Source organism: Solanum tuberosum, unplaced genomic scaffold (assembly GCF_000226075.1).
Source record: "Solanum tuberosum cultivar DM 1-3 516 R44 unplaced genomic scaffold, SolTub_3.0 scf00742, whole genome shotgun sequence".
In the NCBI taxonomy this organism is placed as follows: Eukaryota; Viridiplantae; Streptophyta; class Magnoliopsida; order Solanales; family Solanaceae; genus Solanum; species Solanum tuberosum.
The window spans coordinates 65,827-82,253 of NW_006239663.1; the positions used below are offsets into that span (position 1 = coordinate 65,827).

The 16,427-nt window shown below is 35.1% G+C and overlaps 1 protein-coding gene across 1 annotated transcript; it reads right to left on the minus strand.

Moving 5' to 3' along the window:
* Positions 1-374: 374 nt before the first annotated feature.
* On the minus strand, positions 375-12,661 carry LOC102578424 (pentatricopeptide repeat-containing protein At5g02830, chloroplastic). Its single transcript, XM_006367204.2, has 13 exons — positions 12,311-12,661; positions 11,867-12,217; positions 11,300-11,387; positions 9,144-9,348; positions 8,240-8,347; positions 7,253-7,417; positions 6,048-6,638; positions 5,551-5,616; positions 5,361-5,441; positions 5,077-5,174; positions 1,403-1,610; positions 1,136-1,196; positions 375-906 (listed from the first exon to the last, which is right to left on the minus strand). The coding sequence occupies exons 1-13, from the start codon at positions 12,516-12,518 to the stop codon at positions 557-559; spliced, it is 2,580 nt and encodes an 859-aa protein (XP_006367266.1). The 5' UTR covers positions 12,519-12,661; the 3' UTR covers positions 375-556.
* Between the last annotated feature and the right edge of the window lie 3,766 nt (positions 12,662-16,427).

The following is a 16,427-nucleotide window of genomic DNA, read 5'->3' on the forward strand; positions in this document are numbered from 1 at the left end:
ATTGCACTTTTTTTGAGGCAAGTAGGGTTAACTTTTGCGTACATCCTATCTCTCCAGACCCTACTTGTGACTTGTGGGATTACACTGGATATGTTGTTACAGGATGCTTTTCGGAAACAACCTCTGTACCCCCACAAAGGTAGGGGTAAGATTTGCATATATCATATCTCCCAGAGTGCACTTGTGGGATTACATTGGGTTATGTTGTTGTTATAAGATGCTCACTTTGATCCATGGTGATGCAGCTTTAGCTCTAATAGATGCAAAAATGATGCGAGAATATAGGAAGGTTAAGAAACAGCTACATATATTGTGGCGACTACCACAAAAATTTGATGAGAATGCTAAAATACACATGAGAAGAAGAGCACAAGAATAAGAACACATCATTTTTCTTCTGTTACTTTTGTTTACATTAGATGGTAAAATGTGGAGTTTTCAGCATGTGGTATCGTTGAGTATACAATGTTTATTCGCCTGCTAAAGAATAAGGATGAAAGAACTCTACAAAAAAAAAAAGAGTTCATACAAATATATACATAACATGTTTCGTATATCATTGCACTACAGAAGCATCTAACCTTCTTGTTAGCCAGGATTGCAGTGATTCCTTAGTTATCCTCATTTTTTGCAAAACCACTGGTTTCCTAGTTGGAGAGTGCACATTTGCTCGTAAAATAACTCTTTCTGCATTTTCTTCCATGTTTGAATGCTTGTCCGGATGGTTTATCCCATCCTGGTTTCTGTCATTTCCAATTCTAGATGCTGCTGAAATTACCTCAAGTCCCAAATCATGTTGCAAAAGTTTTACTATTGCTTCCTTAACAACACTTTCTTGTCCGACAGCACGTATACCTACTTCTTGGACTCCTAGAAAGATTTGCACGTCTTCTTTAATTGAATCTCCTGCACGATAACCACGATGTTTTCAAATTGATTGTAATGTTATGCATGTTTGTACTATATGGATTGTTGATCACAACCACTAGTATGTTGAAATGCACCATTTGACCAATCAAATAGTAGTAAAAGGCTGATGTTATCAATGAGCTTATAGTATAGTCCTTGGTATAATTTATTCTGAAAGAACTGAAGTTAGAAAGGTCAAAATTTTTAAGTTCATCCATTTTCTCACCTGCAGTGTACTTCTCTCTGATCATTCTCAAAACCGCAAGAACCACAATCCGAGCTTCAACCTGGCAGTATGCAAAAAATTGATGGGATAAATCAAGAATTATGTTTAACCGTGAAAGTTCTCCAGAAAGATCAGATGGTTGTGTAAGAGAGAATGATATTTGGAGGGCAAAATGATAAAAATCACAACAGTAAACTCAGAGACATGCATTTAATTTACTTCTCCAAAAATCTTTTATGTGAATATCTAGCTAGATACCATCTTTACCTTACTAAGCCCCCGGAGATTAATGGATATGCTATTTGCACTGTCCTTCTGCAAGTGTTCTGCAACTTTGTCGAGAATCATACTTTCAGGCCCTAAATCGGTTCTATTACGAGTGCTGAAGTTGTATTTCCTCTGATTGCCATTCTGGATTACGCCTTCACACCACTGCTCAATTAATTGCTTGAGATAGTAATCATTGGGTTTATACCTGCAATGTTTATGAAGAGCAAATTGAAATTCAATAGCTACAGAGAGTATCATTAAGTGGATTCTTTTCTCAGACCAATGGTAATGCCGATGGTACAAAATGATAACCAAAACACAAACAAAAAATTAATTAAAAAAATAGATGAGTTTCATCTGCAACTGGAAATAGACGCGCCTCCTAACTGAAACTTGTACATGCTCTACATATAGTTTAGCAAATAAATAAACAAATTAGAAAATCTACCTACTGATATAAATTGGGACTTCCATGGTGTCTTAAAACAAAATAATGAGTAAACTAAGACGTCCCAACAGGGAATGTTGTCTCAAAATCCTTCACTACACCTCCCAAAGCATGGTTTTCACATACTTACCTCTGATTCATGTCTCTTTTATCCCAAGACCCCCTTGAAATTGCACATTCACAAATCAACACTCCACATGCACCCAAAATGGAAATTAACAAACTGAATTCCAAAGTTAACAGCTCCACAGACACCCAGCCCCTTGATAATGCTTTTCAAGTCAACTTGAGGGGAAAAGTATAATCATAGACGACCTAAGCGTTAAAGATACTTTTGGGAACTATGTTGCACTTAGTTTTTAGGATATCCTGAGAAAGGATTTCCAACTGTTAATGGTACCATGTGGTTCAATAAGCCACATTGGATTTCTGTTGCGTGATCAGGATGAACTCTCTTGATACTACACAGGAGTGAGTCTGCACTAGCAAATGGCCTATGAAGATGATCATTACTGCTTCAATTACTTCCTCAAATTCTTACGATTTCCACCGTCTTAGTGCATGTTCTTTTTGTTTTGTACAGAACAGGCTCTGTTGCCCATTTAACCCGTCACAAAGGGAAAGAAGAACACAGTTAATTTTAAGAGAATAAAAAATCAGGTGTCAACAGCAAATACCCATCCCCCAAATGGAACGTCTCAGACTGCAATGGAACATCGAAGTATAAGAAGAGGGGCAACAACAACATACCCAATAAACCCCACAAGTGAGGTCTGAAGAGGGTAGAGTATACGCAGACCTTAACACTATCTCGTGGAGGTAGAGAGGCTGTTTTCGAAAGACCATCGGCTCAAGTGCAGCAAATCCAAATACAAAGAAGAAGACAATGTATGGGGGAACAAGAATAACAAAATAGTGCAAAATCGAAACATAGTAAACAACTGACCATGTTGGATATCAAATGCAAGAGCTACAATAATATGGCTAGTACAAAGCAAAGCAGTGCGGAACATATATGCAAGAAACCGTAACAACAACAAGAAGGTGTGATCCCCAAAACACATGAATAGGTGATATCAAATACCAAAAGCCAAAGACTGTATGAATAGGGTAATACTACGACCGACACGGTGCTCTATACAACCACCAAGCCAAATACATGAATGACCTAGTAATAAGACAACTCTTAACTACCTAATGACCTTCTACCCTTATCCACGACCTCCATACCCTCCTATCTAAGGTCATGTCCTCAGTAAGATGAAGAAGCGCCATATCTTGTCTAATCACCTATTCCCAATAAATTGATAGAAGGTACAAACAAATTGATTAGACTAGCACACTCCATGAATGCTTGTTAGAGAGAGTGGTTGATCTCGTAACTACTAGTTTACATGATACTGATGCAAGAATGTGTATGCTCATTAGAGAATATTAGTAAATCGTCTCATAGGAAGAAAATTGTATTCAATCCCTATTAACTTGTTGATGATATAACCGAGTTGCGCAAACTGTTCATTGTTGGTGCCGCACATGTGTCAACATGACATGGATGTGGAATTCGTACCGGATATGGTTAATCAATTTTTGGTACTTTTAACCAAAATTGATCGAGAAATTTCAAATAAATATAATATTTCTTTTTTTGAGAAGGTCAGATAAATATAATATTTCTGAAATCAAAACAAAAGCTATAAGGTGAAATCATAATTTAGGCATATATTTTTCCGGCACTCTCTCGCTGGGGGAGCCTTTCCATTATATATGTAAATAAATTAAAAGCATTGTTATTTTTAATTTGTCTTTAGATTCAATTGAACATTATTACTTTGCAATTGTAGTGGAATGAATAAGAAGACAATTTTTGTTGGGATTCATGATAGTCTCATAATAGATTCACATAATATGAAAACACTATATAAACGTATCAATACACGTGACAAATAGACTCATAATGTGAAAACAATAAATAAACATGGCAATACATGTGACAAATAAACTCTTACTATGAAAACATTAAATAAATGTGACAATACACGTGACAAAGACTTGCACACCTACTATAAATTACACAAGCATTCCTCTCAAAATTGTTCAGGCTTATTCAGCCAATACATCTTATTTTCTTTAATTATTTGTTTTTGCAATGGATAAAACGAAGGGTAGGCAAAAGATTGAAATGAAGTTGATTGAGTCCAAGGAAGCACACACCGTTACTTTCTCGAAAAGAAAAAAAGGCTTGTTCAAGAAAGCGGATGAGTATTCAACTCTGACTAGAGCAGATGTTGGTGTTTTACTCTTTTTCACCAAGTGGAAAACCATATTCTTGTGGCTATACAAGTATAGAAAACATAGCTGATAAATTTCTTGAATTGAAACTAGACGATCGCCAAGGTGATCACGCTGATGTGGGCAAATCAAATGTCTTTGAGGCATTTGAAGATCTTCGTAAAGAAGGACAAGCATTGGAAGAGAAAGAAATAGAGCGCCCTCGCTTAGCTATATTGTCAGACAAACACATGTTGGAGCAGTACATGGTATTCAAGTCGCGGTTGGACAAAGTTAAAAAGGAAAGAAAAGGTAAGTATGTCCCTGAGCCAGAAGAGGAGGAGAGTTCTTGAACTCATAATTATCATGGAGGTGGTAATTGGAATTCTTGAATTTGGAGTTGTGTTTGGAGGAAGCTATCGAGTCTTTTAATATACTTGAGTCTTGTCTTTGTTATTAAGTTAATTGTTGTTAGTATTCAGTCGTCCAGTTATCTAAGGCTTTAGACGACAAAAAAGAAGGTTATGGAGTTCTTGTGTTATTAAGTCAGTCATTTCATTTGTTTCATCATATGTCTTTAATGATGTTTTGTGTTGCCTAGATTGATAAATTAATTGAAATCGTTCATTGAACTAGTAAACAGTGTGAAGTGATGGATCAAAGAAAACCCTAGTGCACTCATTAGTGTTCTTTTATGATTCCATCTCCAGAGAGATTGATGCATTTACATTTTACACCACGACTAGCTCTCTGTGAGATGGTGGGAATCTATGTAAAGATGAGTTTATCTAATATCTATTGACGTTATAGACATATTCAAGAGTTCAAGAGCGATATCAGATCAGGTTTGTCAACCCGATCCACGTATGTAATGGAATAGAGTACCTTATTTCTTTATATCGGGAGCAAATATAAGAAGAGGAGCATTATGCCTAAAAGATTTCAAGTTACATACCCTGCTTTCCGCATATGTTGATATATTGCTAAGCATTGTTGTACTTCCTGCAAAGATCCATATCGGCTACGAGCTCTAAGAAGTGTATTATATGTGACCTACAAAATGTTATAGAGGTTATAAAGCTGATCCAAGTGACATGTAAGCACCTATGGACCAAATCGCACTTATTCTATTAAAAATGTCATTTCGACTCAAAGGGTGTGAATACAAAAATATTCAAATAATTTATGTGGAAATTTTATTGATGATATTTTAAGTGCAAGCTAGACTAATTAACTCACCATATTTGGTTTTATCTGATATCTCTTCATTGCTGCAAACAATGAAAATGCACTCTTGAAATCTTTATTTTCCACGCAAACCTGTAGAGTGAAGAGGAATAAATAATATATGAATCAACCATATTTGACTATGCCTCATCTAAAGTGTTCACGAATTAATGTGCCATTAAAAAGGAAGAAATCTTAGAACCTTGATAATTGTTGTATAGGTTACCACATCAGGTTGAATACCAGCCTCTCGCATGGCTCTCAAAATCTGCATTTCCGTGAAATAGTTATAATTCAGATTGCAAGAAAAACCTTTTCCTATGACAAACTGCATTTTTCATACCAAGTTTTTATGAGACCACACATTTTCTGTCTTTTCTTTATAAGTTGTGCACATAACAAAAACTCTTAAAAAAAATGAGGAAAGAAGTATTGCGCTTTGCGCATAACCATTCTGTTAAGTCTTTTCACAGATCATCTTCATTATTTACATATTTCTTCTTTTTTTTCGATAACTGAGAAATCCCTGGGGTCAGTGATGCAAAATAGTCATTTGTAAATGAACATCAAGTAATCCTCTTACTGCAGTATTAATGGTTTATACAGTAGAACTTTTTTTGAGAGAATTTATAGAGTAGAACTTGTTTTGTTTTTTAATGTAATGTGTATGTTTATCTCAAATTAAGTAGACTACATTACCTGCAGAGCACCCTCTACATTTCCTGAACCTCCACAGATGTCAATCAAAATAGTCCAGGTTATATGGTTAGGAGAAAGACCTACTTCCTTCATCTCTTCCATCAAAGCTTTCGCTCGGTAGTAATCACTCCCACAGGCCTTTATCAGAATATTATAGGTAGAAGTAGTAGGTCTAAATGGAACCCTCGTAGAGAAATGTCCATGAGAGGAAGCAGAAGTGCGGGTGGGTATACTAGCAGAAACCACAAGTGTGGGGGAGAGATCAATAGTATTGTCTGTCTTGCCACCAAAATCTTCACAATTGTCCTTCTGCAGTGCATTTTCCTTCCAGGACCTGAATAGTCGAAAGGCCCTATCATATTGGCAGGCTTCAACACATGCATGAAGAAGAATGTTGTAACATTGTGAATTAGGTTCACAACCAGCCTGAAGCATCTCTTCAAATAACTGAATAGCTTGGTCTACCAGGCCTGCATTGGCACAGGCACTGATCAATGAAGACCAAGTGACAATGTTGGGAGTGACACCAGCTGATAGCATATCTTTTTTTATTTCAAGTGCCATCTGCCACATTTTTGCATCTGCAAATACCTATATAATCAAGACGGGACATGAATATGTACTTTTTTTTGGGGATAAGCCAAGAAGTACCATTAATTAACACCAAGTCGGTGTCAAAAAAATGTGCAAGATGTGTGTGGCACTGCTTAAAGCATACATTGCCTTCCACCAAGTTTGACCAACCATCAATACGACATGATACTTTCTCCTCACACCAAAAATACAATTGATATTAAAAATATTTTAGTGTTTTCTACATCATATTCACTATGTAATGATGTCGGATATAGAGGATGTGACTATGTAATCACAAAGTATCACATGACAGCTTTACCTGGATGTGAGAAATAATTCGAAGATAAATAAACCAGTAAATGTGTTATCTAATTTCTGTATTCATGTACAAAAAATATTTTTTCTTTTACTATTATTCAAAATAAGCCCTTTACCTCTAATACAATATAGTAAAGTGTGATATTCAGTCAGAGAAGCCCTATGACATATCAAGTTTGATATTGCAGAAAGAATAAATTGAGACTTCACAGCTTTTTGTCGTAGTTGTGGGAGACATCATGCATAAATTCCATCACAAGTTTTTAGATGGTTAACATGGTTCTTGCTAAACCTGAAGACCCAAGTTATACCTTAATTAAAGTGCTGTACGTGAAGACATCCAATTTCAATGCTCCTGCCATTTCTAAATGCTTTAGCTCCCCATAAATTTCTTTGGCCAGATCAACTCTTGTAGCAAGACAACATGACTTCAGAAGGATATTGTAAGATGTCAAGTCAGCTGGAACACCTAGTTTCTGAATTAAAAGAAACAAAGTGAACAAAAACGCTCATCATCAGTATTTTCGGGCTAACAAGATTACAATTATACATAAATGGTGAAAAAGAAACAAGATCCAATGCCCAACTACAAATCACAAAAGAGAGTTGAAATGGGAAAATAAATAATTGGGAGACTACATTAAGATTTCTTACTACAAGCCAAGCTTCGCTAATGTAGATGCACTAAGAAACAAATTGAAGATTAAAACAAGATTCACACTGCCCACACCATGCAAAGCGAAGCCCGGTATTTAAGTGGAGAAGGGTAGAGGGGCGGGCCCATTATCCACCGAGTTTAGAAGGCTGTGATTGGTCCAAAGGGAGGGTCACAGACGGATTTCTCGGTTATCAAAAAAAAAAAAAAAAAAACAAGATTCACACTGTGCCAGCAGAAAACTAACTTTTGATCATACATGGGATTTTGTTTGGGATGAAAAGGGAAAGGAATTGGAGGATAAAATGGGTTATTCTCCTTATTAGGTCAGAAACAAATGAGTGCTATGCGGCAGTCCATCCATCTCAGCTTTCCAAACCCTATGGAATTTAATGGAAAGGGGAAGTAAGACAGACTTCCTTTTTGGTTGTGCGAACAGCTAGAGGACAACTGGATGTTAATGATGGAAACTTCACCAAATGAAAGAACAACAAACACTTCCCCTAATGGAACTAAACCAGAGGTAAAGACTAAAAAGCATCCATTCCTCACCTCCTGTTTTTTTCTGTGCGCGAGAGACACTTGTCAATGTTGTGCATGTGTGCTTTGTGGTGTGGAAGGAAGAGGGTAAGAAAAAGCTTACTTGCATTTGCTTGTATATGTCCAAGGTGTAACTCAAGTCACATGCATTTACATTCATGAGGCTGTTGAAGACATAAATGTTTGGTGTAAACTTGCTAGCTATTAACCCCTGCACTGAAATTTAACGTTATAGACACATAGACCAAGAATAAAGCCAAAATACAACCAAAAAAAGGTTAAGATCATTCTACTTGTTCTTTTATAAGTTTGTTGCACAATGACCTCCACCTATTCTGTAAGATATTGTCAAAGAGGAGAGCTGCTTGTTTATCTAATTAGGTGTTCAGTAATCTGTAATCCAGCATATGGGCAAGCCAATTTTTTTGTATGGTATCACAGGTAGCAGTGAGACTCAGACTTGAAAGTTGAGACCACTATCCAGTTGGACTCTGTTCTGAATTGCATGCTCCAACTTTTTTTTTTGAAACTGGTAACGTTAATTACATGCTCCAACTTCTATAGAAGCTTAACTTATTAAAGAAGGGAGAACTAGTTAGTTAGTTATTCAATAAATTCAAAAAGCAAACACAAATAAGGAATAAGAACAAAAGTGTTTCATTCTGTAATTAAACCAAAAATGAAGTCAACGATATTGTGACTTCTCTTACTATGTTGGATGCACCATTCCTATGCCACCAGACAACTATATTATTTTCCAACTCCCTTCTAACTCATGAAAAGAAACTGATTCCGCAAAACAGACTTTCCAACAAGATCTTTGGAAAATGATAAGATTTTCTTTCTCATAGAATTGGATCACATGTAATCTTCCTTCTTCTTTATTGTAATAAGTAAAGTGTAATTTATTGATTGCAAGCATTACGTCTTGAATCGCCTTAACAGGAAATCTGATTTATTTTGCAGATGCACAAGTTTATCTAAGATACACAAGGTGTGCAATATACCTCATATATGGACCTGGACTTCAAGTAGTCACCACAAAGACCACAAACATCTATTGCTGTGCGGTAAATATACAAATTCGGGGTGTCCTGGTTCTGCTTGGATGCTTCAAAGACAGTTAGAGCAGACACCAAATCGCCTTTCTTCCCAAATTCAAGAATTATGGTACAGAACATAATGTCCACATGTGGAAAGATATGTGCATACCTGCAGAGAGTCATGATTGAACTTGCACAGTAAGGACATGGCAGGTAATCACGGTTTTCTCTATGATAGCAGTATTTTAAAAGCATTTCGCAGTCTGTTACAAAACCAAGAGAATAGAATTTCCAAGCACAAAAGAAAACAAACCACAAATTGGATAATAAATGAAGGAAATTGACAAGTAGATGGAGCAAACAAAGTTCAAGACCAGGGCAAGAAAGTAAACCAACCAACTAAACATAACATATCTCAAGCTTCTAGAGAAGTGAACAGCTCTGGTCAAGAATATCATTCTTATTGTGGACTTTTGTTGCATATCTGCTGCAGCTGCTCAATTCAGTCACAAGCAACAAAGAGTAGATGAAAAGAGTTTCTTACCCATTCTTTGATTATTGAAAGAAAAAGGAGATTCTAACCCATTCCAAGAAATACTAAGAAAGAGGGCCCATAAATAGGACTAACAACTATCTCAGTTTTATTGACACGTTACTTGTGTTCAACTGAAGAGGCCTTAGCCACCCACCGAAATGAATGAACAGAACAGAAAAAGTCACTAGCCTAACTCCTTTCCTGGAACTTGTCTCAAAGATGGTATATGAGATGAATATCAATTACTTATGCCTCATCCAAATACCTAGGGCATCTACATGAATCCTTTGTGTCTATACTATTCTATTCAGGTCAATGTCATCTTTTGATCAGTCTATTCAGGTCATTAGGTCAATTTCATTACAACACTTAAAAGTTGTCATTTAAGGCAAATTAGGAGTTCTCTTAAACTAGAGATTCATCAAACACAGTCATACAGTTTTCCGATTAAAAAAAATCAAGAAAAGAACAAGTAGACCTTAGTTCCACCAAGTTGTTGTCACCAAAAGAGATGACCTCGAGAACCAACAAGCTCCTTCTAAATAATGGCAATATATGAAGCGGTAGAAAAAGGTCCTAGTTATCCTATTTCCTTATTTACATGTTGGAAAAAAGAAAAAGAATCTTAGAACCAGAGTCTGGAGCATATCTACAACAGATATCCAAGTAAATGTGCATTTTGGTTGATCCCAATCCTTCCATAAGTACTTGTATGTACTTCAAAGTTTATTAAACTAGGTGTATCGCATCAACTAGTGTGCATCTCGACTATTCACGAAGTACCTACTACCTACCACCAATATAGTTACCATATAACTTTGTCCACCAAGAGTCCAAGACTACTAAATGGGAAAAATCACGCTGCATTTTTACTTTCTGTTGGGATCTGAGCCCTGCCTACTAGGACCTTTGCCACTTTATTAACACTATGCTACACCTTTGAGTGCACATATCTCTATGTTTTAATGTCCATAGACATATGAAGTATCTTTATTCATGCCACCTTTTAGTCAAACATATTCTAGATGAGCGATGTAGAATATCTTCCTCACAAGAAATAGTGGGAAGACTAACAAATCTGTACTTCCAATAATCATTTGTAAATGCCAAAAACGAAATTTCACATAAACTTAAAACTCTTTTAATGGAGTCACCGTTAGAAGACATATCTGAAAAAACTGCACTATTTGAGAGAACAAACAAAATTTAATTGAAAGATTGAACCAAAACCCAACTCTAAGAGGTCTATGTGAAGATCGGAAAGTTAACTAAGCATACCACTGATAGAGTGTGCAAACACACAAAAAAAAAATAGTTATTCCAAAAAGATAATATGAAAATGCATACTTTACATGCTTAGGCACATGGATTTTGTTAAAAGAACTTAAGAGGTGTTCACCACAGAAAAGACAAAGGAAAACTCTTAATGATACTACTTGTTTCATACTCATGAAAAACAGTTATTTATTTACAACTAATTTATGAAAAACAAAGAAGCATTTTTTGTGCGAAGTCATCTCTAAGGGAGCATGGATAACATGTCAAGAACAGTTCAAATTCATGCCAAGTTGGAAATTTTTTTTACCTTACTGCTGCATTTGGCTTTCTTTGGCTGACACAAAGTCTTAGAATTTCAGATGGCTTCACTAAATCCTTAATTGGCATACCACACCCTGAAGCAGTAGCATATGTAAACCATATCAAACGCTGACGTATTTATCAACAACAACATACCCAATGTAATACCAGGCAGACCTTACCCCTACCTCAAGAAAGAGAGGTTGTTTCCAATACACCCTTGGCTTAAATAAAGTATTTCCAAACAATTTGAAAAGGGGATATAAAAATGAGGGCAGTAACAACAACGAAATAATGCAAAATGGGGAAAATAATTTGGCTATAAGCAATTCAAGAAAACCTACAAATATTAAGCATTTGCACCTTTTAAGATATACTAGAATCATAGAATGTAGTTAACAAAGAGTTGAACTTGAGATACAAACTCAAACACTAGTCATTTCAGCCCTTAATTTAGATTAACAAATTAACACTTGGAAACATAATATATCTTGTATGTATCCATCCATTCAAAAAGACCTTAATAGTAATTGTAGCGCAACGAAGAGCACCAAAAACAAGACAAAATTTATACCTTTAAGTGTTTCCATCAAGCTCACAACTTCCTCGATTTCGCCACATCCCATAGTCCGTCTACACTCTCGCGAAAGGGCATTTAGCGCATCTCCGTCAAGCAGCTTCAACGGATCAATTCCAAGCTGCTGAGCACCATTCAGAAGCTCAACAACGCTCCCTACTTTCCTTTCCTCTAGCAATCGAACAATCCCACCGGATACAAGTTTCACATTCAACAACGCCGCGAATTCCGCCGCATTCACTCCGGAAACCACAACACTCTCCGCGATCATCAACGAATCATCGAACCTCCCGTCCTGCGCAAGCTTCGACGCCAACTCAGCATAGTATTTAAGACCGTTACAGCTACCTACACACAAGCAGAGCCAAAATTTGAAGTTTATGAGTTCGGAATTCAGTTATATTAAAGCTAGTACACATGATTTGGACCAAAGCTACTTACCTGAAGCGGAATCCCATCGCAATGTGGATAGGAGCGGAGATTGAGGAGTAGTGATGGATGAAGTGAAATGAGACGGAGAGTGCGTGGGCTTTCGTTTGGGTTTGGCGGTGGTACGGCGGTAGCGGCGGTGGTGCGGCGGCGGAGTAGGGGAGGAGTTGGGCGGGAGAGTAATGGAAGAAGATGGAAGTATCACCAAAGCTTCTCTCATTACTTCTTAGCCAACCGTTTTTTGTTTGTTTTTTTTTTTTCTGTTGAATGAATGTGAAGTCCATTTGTAAGATGATATTTTTTCTTTTTTTTTTGTTGGTGTAAATTGAAGTAAATATTTTTGGGTGTAGTGGGATTGAATTTGAAAGGCTAAGGAGTTTGCACTTTGCACATTGGTGAGGAAATTATTATATTTAAATTAAATGAAAATCTCTCTAAGGAAGTGATTGGATTCCCTATATAAGTTATTATTATAGGTGGTTTTGTAAAGTATATTAGAAAGTACGTGTTAATAGTATTGATTAGAGATTTCAAATTGACGGGTTGAGTTAAAATTGGAGATATTAAAATGGGTTGAAATAGAATTTGGGTTGAGTTCTGACCCGTCCAAGTTTACTTTGGGCTCAAATGGATTTAAAAGTCGGTTGAGTTTTGATCCGCTTAATCTCAATAATTTTAATATATTGTTATTTAAGTTTTATAACCACAATTTGAATTTCAACTCAATTGTTTTTTTTTTTTAAAAAAAGTTACAATGGATAGATAAATCATAAAAGATATAAAATAGATAGTAATTCAAACCTTCAATATAGTAACATACATTACATCAGTGAAATAAAGGGTCTTAAAACGGGTTGAAATTGGAGATTAAATTGGGCTCAATTGAGGATTCTCTTAAAATGGGTTGAGATTGAACCCAATTCAAATTATCTTGAGCCCAACTCTTAAAATTATGGGCGGGTTACCTATAGTTGAACTCATTTTTTACGCCCCTAGTATTGATATTAGTAATGGTCGATCAGTTATGTTGAGATTAGTTATTGTTCACTATTTGATTTGGTGTATTAAAAACAAATATGTATTTAATTTTGATTATTCATTGTTTGGTTTGATGTATTAAAAGTCGTTCTATTTTTAAGTATGGTTATTATTGTTTGATTTGGTGTGTTAAGGCGGTTTTGTGATTATTCGTTGTTTGATTTAGTGTATCAACGATAGGTCTGTCTTTAATCATGATTAGCATTGTTTGATTCAGTGTATCAAGAACGATTATGTCTTTGACCATGGTTATTTATTGATTGATTTGGTGTATTAAGAATGATTATGTCGTTAACCATTATTATCCGTTATTTGACTTGGTGTATTAACGAAAGTTCTGTCTTTATCCATGATTATTCATTTTTTGATTTGTTGTTTTAAATACGCTTTTGTGATTATTCTTCGTTTGATTTAGTGTATTAGTGACAGACTGACAGGTCTATCTTTAAATCATGATTATCCATTGTTTGATTCGGTGTATTAAGGGCGATTATATCTTTAACCATGATTATTCATTCTTTTATTTGTTGTACTAAAGACGGTTCTTTCTTTAATCTTGATTACTCATTATTTGATTTTGGTGTATTAAGAACAGTTTGTATTTAATCGTGATTATTTATTATTTGATTTGAAGTATGAGTGATGGTTCTTTAACTTGATTATTCATGTATTAATAGTCCTTGAATTGTTAATATAATTATTTGTTATATATTAGTTAAAAATTCTATCAAATAAAAAATTAAATAATCTTATCTTTATATATATAAAAAGAATCCTAGGCCGCTTCCGTGGCACTCTTAGAATTCAAAATTTTACTTTTATATTTTCCTTCGTACTTATAATTTTTTTACCCCATTTTATTTTTACCTTTAAACCTGTTTCTTCAACTCTTGCGTCCTTTCAGATTCTTGTATTCCTTCGGTTGCGCCTCTTCAGGAACTACATATAAAAATTATTGTATTTAGTGATGGACCCAGGATTTTCGTTCAGGGGTTCGAAAAATAAAAGTATAAATGTGTAAATAAGCCAACAAACTAAATTTTCAAGTAGTATATAGTTTATATGTACAAAAAATTAGTTTCGTTACAAGAGACCCGAAACTAACATGAGTGATTACAGTAAAACAAAAAGTTACCACTTTACAATGTGTCAATCTAGAACTAGGATGCTAAGTAAAGCAAAAAATGGTGCTAACTAGAACCAAAAAAATTAGCACTTCACAATGTCTCACTCTATGACTAGAGTGCTAACTACAAACTCCAAAAAGAGCTCAGTGCTAATACTTTTCAAGTTACAATACTATTCGACGAGGTTTCATTGCTTGCAAAGACAAAATAATATCATTTGTTGAAATATCATTAAACACATCCTTCTCCATAAAAGGAATCATGTAACAGCTCAAGAACTCATCATTCATTCGACTTCGCAACTCATTCTTAATAAATTTCATTGCCGAAAAAGCTCTTTTAACGGATGCAGTGGCAACTGGCAGAAGCAAAACAAATTTCGCCAAACGAAATACAAAAGAATAACATGAATGCTTTTTTGTCTGAAGTCTGAACTAATCTTTTTGAAAGATCACAAAGTCCATGTAAATCAGAGAACCTTTTATCGATATCACGGACATCAATAATGTAATTTGCAAGTTGATTCTCAAGTGCACACATGCTAAGTTCATCAAAGTCATCAGGATATAATTCAATCATTCTCATTATTTTCTGGATATCAAAACTTGAAAATGAGTCTACCAGATTCAAACAAGCAACTCCATAAAGCAACTCAGTTGTCACCTCACTAAAACGATCATTGAGTTCTTGTAATTGTCAATCAATTATTTTTAAAAAAATACTTCAATACGGTAATGATGAAAAACAGTATAATCAGCAGGTTTACGTCGGGATCTTCCAGAATTAACATACGACTCATCAAAATTAGGTACCACAATATTATACTTGATACAAAATGTAGACACTTCAACAACAAATAAATCCCATCTTTCATTTTCCCTCAACTCTTGCAGCCTTCTCTTGGCCACTTTAACAAGTAGCATGGCATTTGCAATGTATTGCTCCTTTTTTTTTGTAAACATGTACTAAGATCATTTGTAATTCCTAAAACTTCTTTCATCAAATGCAATATGAATGCAACCTCATATGTTTGAGCAATTCGATATATTATGTTGCCCTGGTTCTTTCATCCATAGAATGTGCAGTTTCAACAATATTATCAAGAATATCTATAATTGTACCAAACTTGAGAATAAAACAGTTAAACGATTTGAAGTGAGATCCCTAACGAGTATCGCAAGCACTAGAAATACCAACTTCTTGATGCAGACCTCTACCAGTTTTAAGCTCACCCATATCAAAAGCCTCTTGATTTTTTTTATTTTTTTTTATATTCTGGACATTCATCCATACGTTTATAAGAAGCCGCCAACACATTAAAAATATTTGAAATCAAATGTACAAGTTCTCCAACTTGAAGACATATTTTAGAAACACCAACAAGAGTTAATTGAAGTTGATGAACAAAACAATGTATGTAATAAGCCAATCTACTTTCTTTCTTAATCAACATCTTAAATCCAACGATATCACCTTGCATATTACTTGCTCCATCATAGCATTGTCCACGCACATAAGATAGATTCAAGGAATGTTGAGAAAGTATATTGACATTTGCTTCTTTTAGAGATAAAGCACTAATATTTTTAACATGAACAATGTCAAGAAGTCTCTCCATCACAAATACTCTTCTATCAACATATCGTAAAACAACTGTCATTTGCTCCTTGTGTGAAACATCAAAAGATTCATCAACCAATAAGGAAAAATAATCGCCATTTAGTTCCTTTATGATGCCCTTAATTGTTTCAATCTTGCAAGCAATCACAATATCTTTTTGAATTAATACAAAACTACGAATTTCATCAACTTTTGAGCATAAAATGAAAGAATTTCAAGAAAATTATCTCTGTTAAGTGATAATTTAGATTCATTGTGACCTCGAAATGCCAAGCCTTGTTTCACAAGAAGTCTTACTACATCAATTGAAGTTGCTAAGCGGATTCGATACCTATGCTTATCTT

Coding starts and splice junctions, on each gene's coding strand:
- LOC102578424 (XM_006367204.2), bottom strand. CDS start 12,518: ATGAGAGAAGCTTTGGTGATACTTCCATCTTCTTCCATTACTCTCCCG. Junction 11,388..11,866: donor CTTGATGGAAACACTTAAAG/GTATAAATTTTG, acceptor CTACTGCTTCAG/GGTGTGGTATGCCAATTAAG. Junction 1,611..5,076: donor CAACATATGCGGAAAGCAGG/GTATGTAACTTG, acceptor TAAACATTGCAG/GTATAAACCCAATGATTACT.